Source organism: Cyprinodon variegatus, unplaced genomic scaffold, assembly GCF_000732505.1.
Source record: "Cyprinodon variegatus isolate N-32 unplaced genomic scaffold, C_variegatus-1.0 Scaffold632, whole genome shotgun sequence".
Classification (NCBI taxonomy): domain Eukaryota; kingdom Metazoa; phylum Chordata; class Actinopteri; order Cyprinodontiformes; family Cyprinodontidae; genus Cyprinodon; species Cyprinodon variegatus.
In genome coordinates this window covers 282,165-292,452 of record NW_015151085.1, presented here as the reverse complement: position 1 = coordinate 292,452, position 10,288 = coordinate 282,165, and the positions used below count along the sequence as shown (strand labels likewise).

Genomic DNA, 10,288 nt, shown 5'->3' with positions numbered 1-10,288 from the left:
TATATATATATATATATATATATATATATATATATATATATATATATATATTAGTGTAATATCCAGTGTGTACTGTTTAATTTTAAATTTTTTATTACAGTTCCTTAAAAGTTTAATTGTATAGATCTAGGCAAAGTTTAATGAGAATTCCCTTAATTAAAAGACTAGAACTGGGCAAAATGTTGTAGAGCTTGGGATAATTGTTCTCATTGTAGAATGAGAGGTGTAAAACTTTTAAAAACATTTTCAGAATGTTGGAAACCATCCCAGAGGAGGTTCCTGTGTTTGCTGAAGTGTTTCGCGCTCTGCATCGTGGTAATAGGCAATAATCCGTCATCATTCCTAAAGAAGCAGGTAATACGGATAAAGGTTTCACAACAGAAAAGTTTTCTAACTAAAAGCTCTGTTTATATTACATCAGCTTTATGAGCAATATCTGACAGAATAACCTAGTCTTAGATAGGTGGATTCCTTCAGTCAGGGCCCATTTAAATAAATGCTGTCAATTTAATACCTACTAACAAACCTTTATGCATGAACCGTTCTAGAAATGGTGGTATTGTCATGGACTTTTAAAACGGCTGAAATTATTTTTTTGTTAATTGTTTGAAAGCAAACGCATTCATTAATTGCTGATAAAGTGAGATCTAATCCAACTAATATAGTTATCTCATCTCTAGAGCTGCAATTTGGAATTCAGCTCTATTAAAAAGAAGTTTTACTGTGGATTGTTTAATCTGTTCTACTATTTGTATTATACATTTTAAAGTTACTAAAGAAACATACTTCTTCCTCTGCTTATATTTTCTGAGCTCTGTTTTCTGAATGAAAACCAAACCGTAGTCTATACACACTCTTATCATATTACACCCAGAAGTGTATACGTTATTGTTATTTGTAGAGAGTTAGAATTTTCTCACCTCCTCCAAATAAGTCATTAATTATTCATAACAGAGGCAGAGGTGAAGGTCACATGGTATAAAGGAAATGTCTGTCTGTTTGTTGCTCTTATCTATAACAGAAGTTAGAAGCTTAAAAGAATGGGAGGGGGGGGGGGGGGGGGGGGGGGGGGGGGTGCAACATGGCTTTGAAATGTTCAGCCTTTCTGTTGTCTGCTGAGGTTTTACACTTTTCAGAGTAGCAGCCTTAAAATAAAGCTCAGGTACAGTATCTCTTGATCTCTCGTTTGCCTTGTTGGGTTTTAGATTGTGACTTAATGTTTGGTTTCTCACTTACTGGTTTAGGTGAAAACGATTCAAATTGACTTAGTCTAAATGTAATGTATAAAGTGAATTGTGTTCCTTTATTGTGGCAAGCAAAAAACATAGTGTTTAAAATGGAAATTTGAAAAAGAAAAATGAAATCCAAAGAGGAAACCTTAGAAATCTTAATCCAAAAAGTTTTTGAGATGAACTGTTTTCTCACATGTTTTTCATTCAGTTCTATATTTTTAAACTTTATTTTTCTTGTAAAGCTGTTATAATTCCAAGCTTTTTTCTTTTAATTTCTCTCTTTCAGATTAATAATTAGGAATTTAATTCTTTTCAAATTTGTTTACCGATCACATTCTCCTCACTTCAATCCCGATGTCAGCGCTCGCTCTTGACAAGCGCATTGACTGCATGGAAATTTTTGCCTCTCCTTCCACAGGAAAGCCCGCCCACAGAAGTGAAGAAAATGTGATCTGGAAAAATCAAATATAAGGAAATGCAATTTTTACATTTCAATCTCAAAAAATTAAAGTGTACAATATAAATTGACTACAAATATGGAAAAACCTTTAAAAAAACAAACATTTGATAAAATGAAAAAAGAAATAAAAAATTAAATCTATGAAAACAGCAAATTTACTCTCCAAATTATCTCGTGGCTAAGAAGGTTTTCAAAGATTTCTGTCCTAATTGAATTTTTTCTAATTTTCATATACAAAACATGTTCTTTTGCTGCACCAATGATGGAGCAGTAAAAGAACTACTCTCTTTGGAAATGCAGTAAACTGACGTCCCATAAAGAAGAACAAAGATAGCTTGGTTGTAATTATAGTTTCAGGGATTTAAACGAGAAACACCCTTCTTCTAATTACAATTAAAATAATAATAGAGCATGAACCAACCTGTGATATGAACGTTTGGAGGACTGAAACATGGTGGCACCCTTACCGAAAAATTAGCTGGTTCTAGTTGGACAGAACTAGCGCTTGAGGACCTGGCATACGTCATTTACCTAGTTGTCATAATTGGTTTTAGAGATCTGACCCACATGCAGGGAACCACTCAGAGACCAAGGGTAAAGTTGAACAGGTTTATTGAATGTAGAAAAACACTGAAGAGGAAGCTGGAACTCAGCGGACTGGTGAACCGGAAAGTCTGAAGGGGAGTTCACAGTGATCAGTTCAGGGACTGTAGGAAAAATGACTGAGGTGTGAATATGCTGGAGAGAGACTCACTTTTTGGGGGTTCTTTGTTAATCCTTGAATCCAGTTTCTGGGGGTTTAATCCAGAGAAGAGGGAACTCGTTGGAGAGTGGACAGGCAGACACACGTTGAACCCAGAGGAGTACAGGAGCGGACTGTCACTTGGTTTTCCAGATGAGGACTTGAAAGGATCGTGTGGAGATTTTCCCCTGCTCTGTGTGAACTCCGTAAATCCTTCCAAGGGGAGAAGGTCTAGGCTATCCAGTTATACAGGGGGGCTTCCTGCCAAAGAGCAAAGACAAGAAACAAGATAAGACTCAGAGAAACAATGCTAAGGTTTAGACTCTGCTAATCTCAGCTTGGCTAGAGTACCCAAAACTGGCAAACAATCTGGCGTCGAGGTAGTGACAGCCCGCTGCTCAAGTACTCCTCCAGTAATGACCCAACGAGCCGCAGGAGTGCAGGGAGGCCCAATGAGGACAGGGCACCACCTGGTGGTGGAGAGAGGGAAAAAAACACAAAAACAACCCGCACAAATTGGAATCCTAACACTAGTATGCATTGCTATTAGGTAAATTACCTAACATACAGCTTATAGTACTATATGTACTGTATTTGATTTTCATATATTTCTCAAATAAAGTCTATTGTCAGAACTAATCATAGATCCCTTTAAGAAACAATTGGTCAGCTTAAGTAATTAGTAATTACTCTAGTCCTAATGTTTTTTTGTGTGTGTGTGTTCACATTATTAGTCTTAAAACCTAAAGCCATTTTTTTTAGTAAACTAAAATAGATTTCTGTCTGCTGCACATTTGGATGACGGAGAGAGGAAGCTCTACTTCTGGAGCCAACCCCAGGCGACCGTTCAAGGAATGTTAAAGTGCAAAATTCAGGCTGCCACTCAGGCTTGAGCTTATTCCTCAGCCTCAGGGGCTGGTAAAAGTCCATAAATTTTTATACAGCTAGATAGGTCCTCCTACTCTAAGTCAGAACTTCTCTACTATTTCCTTTCAGTCATCTCTCTGGTGTCTTGGTCCTGCCATTTTAATGTGGACATTTTAGCCTTTCCAAACTTGTGAATCCAAAAGTATGTCAGCAACGGGGGCCATCTCTACTGCTGCATTTATTCCTCCTGGTGTAAAAGTGAAAAACTGGGATGCAATGTAAATTTTATGACTGCCTCCGCCGCTGCTCCTAGCAAAATGAGAGTGCCAAAAAAACAAAAAAAATTTCCCTGTGCTGTAGTTTTGTTACTCTATGGATTAAACATATACACTGTAAGCCTGCTGTTGTTATTGTCTGCTTAATGTTTCTGCATTGAAGAGATGAGGAGAAAAGCTTTCCTTAATGAAGTCAGAAGAGGATTAAGAGTAAACAAGTTGTCAGGGTCAGCATGGAGGCTAATTAGGAGAGTTTTAATGATGTAATAACTTTCCAGTTGAACTTCTTTTGCCATAGCAGGATAGACGTGTGATAAAATTTTTTTTCCCTGTCCGTGTCTTTGTTCTTTTCAGGAACCTGCTGGATAGAGACACGTTCTCCAAGTCCGATCCAAGTAAGCTTCTCTCTTATCTATTTATGTTTCATGGCCAATCTACCACCCATCCCCATGTCACCCATAGATCCACACAATGGCTCCCCAACAGGTTTTAAGAACACTCAAATGTATTTATAATACCAACCCGCATGTGTACACTTTGATGCCGTTTCTATAGACAAGCATGCTCCACGTGCCAACACGTCATAACTGAGCAGAATCAGCTTGGCATGCAGCACAAATAGACTCACAAGCACTCATAGAGAGACGCACGGTTTTGCTTGTGTGAATCAGCAGGCATTTGCATATGTCGGGTCGTATTCGTCACTGCTCTCTGCTCTTGATGTGAGTGAGGGGTACCAGATCATCCTCACACAACGTCCCAGCCACACTCACATGGACACACAGCTCATTTGCTTGGCAGCTGGGGTTCAATTGGGTCTGCTGATCTAGTGGTTTGTTAAAGGTCCAGCCTACACCTTTAACAATAATAACAAAAGGTCCCATTAGCCTATTAATCTGAACACCCTGACAGCATACACTCTCCTTTGCTTTTAGCTTGTTTGCATTTGGTTAGCCACTTTTGTGCTTTACAGTACAATCAATGATAGACCTGTTTGAATTGGGTTTTGTTTAGATTAGGGATCTTCAACAGGGGGTCCACGACCCCTAGGGGGTCCACTGAGGTGCTGCATGTTTTTTTTTTTTTTTTCTTTTTTTTTATATTCCCCTTGCAATTTTATCCACTAATTGACATGTCTTTAAATACAAATTAACATGAATCCAACACACTGTAGTAAACAGATAAATGGAGGCAGAAGATGTCTTTAGTCATCAAAGCACACATTCAGCGACACATAGGACCTCTTTCACGCTGGGCACAGTCTCATTCACAACACCTGTCCCATCAACCAGGAATCAGAATCAGAAATACTTTAATAATCCCAGGGAGAAATTACTGTCGTTACTCCATCTGTAATGGAGTGACTATAGGACCAGTTTGATATAACACAATTTCATACAAGATATATAATTAGGGGGTCCCCGCTCCATCTCACCATCAGTTTGGGGTCCTTGGCCTGGAAAACGGCCCCTGGTTTAGATTATCTTTTTTTTTTTTTGATATGATTGCAGTTAATTTTTGCTTCAAAAAATGTCATGTGAGGAAAGTCAATAATATCCATTAGCCGCTCAGAGCTATTATGGTATTGGAGGTCACAACTTGTCATAGTGAATAAGAGTCAGCTTCTATAAATGTGCATCTGTATGTATCTTAGCCATAAAAATACATAACTACAAAAAAAAAGGTAATGTAGATTGGTATATAAGGCAGAGAAATGTATTACTAGTTTATTTTTCATAGGTCGCCTGAGCATCAAACCAATGGTTTCATTCAGGTTTTGGACCCAAATACAGAGAGATTAACTCCCAGAAGACATGAAAAATAAGGTTTAACAAATTCATTGGCAACAGTGTGAAGGGCAGGAAATGTGAGTAGATTCAAAAACAGCGGTTACTAATCCGAGGAATCAATAGATGGCGCCCTGCTCCTCTTAAGCACGCAGGTAATGAGGCTGATGATATGCAGGTGCGGCGGCACCTAGGATATCATCATAATATCATAATATTATCATAATATTTGAGAATTTTTGATACGATGGGATTAAAAAAAAATTACAAATAATTATGGAACTTTACATCATGCTGACCCAAGAATATGACAACTGTAAAGGTGTTTTCAGACCAAACATGAATGTCATCTTGGTTCCAGCACAGGTGCTTTCTGCCAGGCAGACTGCTCTAATCTTCTGTTGTCCTCCTCTGAGCTCCCTCTGTTAGCTTTCAGAGCTACTCTTTTCAATTCAGTTAATTTCTATAGTGGCAATGCACAACACATCCTCTCAAGGCACTTTACATGGCGATACAACCAGATCACACAGTCAGATTGGTGAACGTATTCTACATAGGAAAACCAGCTGATTGCATGCACTCATTAACTTGACAGCAATGAATCACACCAAAACCCTGCATGTAGTAAACAGCGGAGGGGAAAACTCCCTCTGACAAGGAAGCAACTCTGGCAGAACCGGGCTCAGTGTGAGTGGCCTTCTGCTGTCTATGGTTCCAGGTGACAGAGGCAGATGTATAAAACATAGAAGCACTGATCTATAAATACTTTCATTCTATGTTAGAAAAGGTCACAGTAAACTAGCTCTACAACTGGCTCTATCTGGGAAAGAAAAAGTTAAACAAATTAGCTCTGAGCTAGTTTATGTCAAAGGGATGAAAGATTAGCCATAGCCAGAGAAACAGGCCCAAGCACTAAATATTGGGCTTAGGCATCTTGTTACTGCCTGGCAGATATCTCCAATCTACCACTGTCCTCCTTTGATCCACTGCTGGTAGCTCATGACCCTAAATCCAGGTCCACCTTGTTGAGGTGGAACCAGCAAGCATGACAGATATTACAGAGCGACAGCCCCTGAAAGCAGTGTTGATTTTCACCGCCATCTTAAATTTAGTCTTAGTGTTCGTCTTCATGTTTTTGTCACATTTTAGTCATTACGATATGTATCCGTTTTATCCAGTTTTAGTCGACTAAAACTCAAAAAGGTTTTAGTTTAGTTTAAGTCAATTTTATGTTGCACTTATTTTATGTTGCTGTCATATCTACACTCTCTATAATTACCCACCCATCTTACTTGCTATGAAAGACCGCCACTCTTACAGTTTGTTCATTTACAAACTGACCTCAACAAATGGGAATGCCTATAACTCATCTCCCGGTCTGGGAGATCTTGTAAGCGCGTTAATAGCAACATTTCACGCACCCAGAAGCGATTAAAAGGTGATTGATAGTACCTACAGACTTAAAAAATTAACAGAATGCAATGAAATATTTGCTTTCAATATAGTTAGGGATTCCTTTTTGTAGAAATTAAAGTTTTGCATAACCTCTTTTGATGATGAAATAAAACCTGATAGTTAGAACAAAAGTGTTGTTTTACGCTTGGCAGAGAATGACCAACAACTTATAGTTTATTAAGTAGTGAGGGCAGGGAGTGCCATATTGCTGAGAGTGAACCCTCAGTGTGGAGCAAAAGTGCAGACTCTGAGCTAAGCGGGTGCAAAGACGTATTTCTGCACACCTGGAAATGCTGAATTTGTCTGAGTAAAGTGCTGTACCAGACCTTTCCAGCCTACTTTCACCCCCGCCACTGCCATGATCCATCTGTGGTCATGCAGAATGTGCACCGCTGCACACCAGGTGGGCTGCATGACCAAACAGGACACAGCAGCACGTCTGATAACGCTTAGCAGTTTACAGCACAATTGTGCATTTTAAACGTCTGACAGACCACCCGCTGACATTTTTATTTAGTTTCATCTCATCAACGAACACTCACAACATGACTTGTCATGGTTTCTTCATCAAAGATCCATGTTTACCTCGTTAATTTTCCTTATCGTCATGAAAAAAGGAGTCTCAACGAAATAACGATACCGCCTTAAAGTTAAGATTTTGTGGAGACAATCGTGTTTTGTGTGAACTCACTGAAACACGATTGTTTCATTGGCTTTTTGGTTGGCTGTTTTAAATTTAAAGCACTAGGTCATTCATTAACTGGGTATTTTATAGATTTTTGGTTTTGTCTTGTTTTTAATCGAACTCTATCAACCTCCGGCGACCCGGTGGACCTTAAAGGAGAAGTTCGGTTTTTTACACTTTAAGCCCATTTTCTGTAGTGTCCAGGATGAAATCGAATGATCGACACCAAAATTTTGACAATTGCTCCTGTCTCTGCTTTTTGGCTCATTTAGAATCACCCCCTGGCTGCTTTAGAATGGCTAGCATAGAGCATGTCAGATAATGTCCTTAAAACAACCTTAAACATTCTTTTTTTTAAATATGCTACTCACCGTGTCGTCAGCGCTGTTCAATGACGTTCCAAAAAAAGTTTCGTGAAGAAAAAACGTTCCTGTAGTGTTTTATTTAGCATTTTGTAAATCCCATTGAGTTCTGTTGGAATAGTCAATATTCCGCTGCCACCGGAAACGGAAATGGGGCCTGTTTACACAGTTGTAGTCTTTTCGCTTCACTCTGTGTACTCCGACGTCGAGAATCAAGAATCCACCTTTCGTATTCCATTTTCAGAGTTTTTTAAAGTGTTTAACAGAGACGTTAGCACCTCGACGTCGGAGTACACAGAGTGAAGCGAAAAGACTACAACTGTGTAAACAGGCCCCATTTCCGTTTCCGGTGGCAGCGGAATATTGACTATTCCTACAGAACTCAATGGGATTTACAAAATGCTAAATAAAACACTACAGGAACGGTTTTTCTTCACAAAACTTTTTTTGGAACGTCATTGAACAGCGCTGACGACACGGTGAGTAGCATATTTTAAAAAAAGAACGTTTAAGGTTGTTTTAAGGACATTATCGGACATGCTCTATGCAAGCCATTCTAAAGCAGCCAGGGGGTGATTCTAAATGAGCCAAAAAGCAGAGACAGGAGCAATTGTCAAAATTTTGGTGTCGATCATTCGATTTCATCCTGGACACTACAGAAAATGGGCTTAAAGTGTAAAAAACCGAACTTCTCCTTTAAGTGGGGGTAATAACTCAGAATGCATAAAATGCCACCGGTAAAATTTTTACCAGCAGGTGGAGCCATTGTGCACAGCTCCAAGCTGACACCAAAAGTTCCAATCCCCACGGCTCTGGAACTGTTATAGCTGGAGGTGTGAAATTTTCTGCATTTGTGGTTGACATGATGTAGAACAAATATAATACAATAAAACCTGCCTTTTCTTAAGAATGTCTTTATTACTGCTGTTCAAAAAAGACCTATCATTTCTGAGAAAATAAAAAAAACAACTTTGAGTCATGTTTGAACTGATGCAGGTTGGTCTGTGTTCTAGTCACCCAATTTTGATTTATATATTAGGAAACTAGAGGGTGTTAGCTTTCAAATAACGTATTGGACATGTAATTTCGGGTCACAGTTCCTAAGTAATTTGCTTTTCCATTTGGGTATGCAAAATAGGCGAGGATTCCCCAAAATTAGGTGAATTTTAAGAGGTTAAACTAGATATTGAAAGATAACTTTTTTTTGTACTATGCAAATCTAATAATGCCTACTGGGTAATGTTAAATATTCCAACAAAAGATATCAAACATTTATCAAAACTGGTTTAAGACACATAAAACATGTAAGCATTTAGCTTTGGGAATTGTTATGTAGGCAGAAAGAACCATGATAGAAGTGTATACATATAATTGATCCTGCAGGATGGTCAAAAACCCATTAATCAATCAGTCAGAATCAGGTGTGTTATATTTTTATTAATGACAACAAACATTTTAGAATTTCTAAATAACTTCTAGTCATGCTTTTTCAAATTCATTATTGCTTAAAGCTCCAGATGCATATAATGTAGATAATTAATATAATTCCTTGTTTACAGCTGTCTTAGTGGCCCCTTGTAAAACACTTTTGTTTGTCAGATACTGCCCTAGATATAATTATTAAGGAGTGAAATGTTGTGTTGTGGTTCATTGCTGGTGAAGCCCAAAAAATCCAGAGCTCCTAGAATTGTGGATTAGACCTTTAAATGTCAGATGGTGGAAAAGGAGGATGAGCATCCCTGCCCGCCCCAACATTTATCCAAGGAGGCACTTGTGCTGCGTCCATGTCTCTGCTCTGCTGACAGCACTGGCCCCAGTCACACAGCATTAGACTGCCTCGACAGAGCCGCACACTCACACACAAACACAGCGGCCACACACACACATGCATCTGAGGCCACCGGCAAGCTCACAGACCTTATTCATATCAGCTTATAAAGCTGAACAGCAATCCAGTGTTTTACTTTTGAGCATGTTTGTGACCCTGTGTGTGTGGTTGTGTATTCCCTCCCTTGTGTCTGCTTCAGCAGACTGGAAAAGGGCATTAAGCAGCCAGGAATCCTGTCAAACTATTTACCTTTTATATTGCTTACAGTGTAACAGTAAATATGGAGTTATCTAGAAAACGAGCGATTAGGTGGAGAACGTGGTGCACCAGTATTTCTTCTGTTTTGCTTTACTTAATAAAGTTTTTACTTAGATTAGAACATTTGGATTAACCTAACCTATAATTTAATTAAAATACACTCACCGGCCACTTTATTAGGTACCCCATGCTTGTAACGGGTTGGACCCCCTTTTGCCTTCAGAACTGCCTCAATTCTTCATGGCATAGATTCAACAAGGTGCTGGAAGCATTCCTCAGGGAGTTTGGTCCATATTGACATGATGGCATCACACAGTTGCCGCAGATTTGTCGGCTG

The 10,288-nt window shown here is 38.8% G+C and overlaps 1 protein-coding gene across 1 annotated transcript in view; it reads left to right on the top strand.

Moving 5' to 3' along the window:
• Window positions 1–10,288, top strand: part of LOC107096552 (copine-8-like) — a 43,751-nt gene that overhangs the window by 26,538 nt on the left and 6,925 nt on the right. The window contains exon 2 of the mRNA XM_015393257.1: window positions 3,931–3,971. Within this exon, the coding sequence (XP_015248743.1) occupies window positions 3,931–3,971 (41 nt within the window). The remainder of the gene's footprint in view (window positions 1–3,930; window positions 3,972–10,288) is intronic.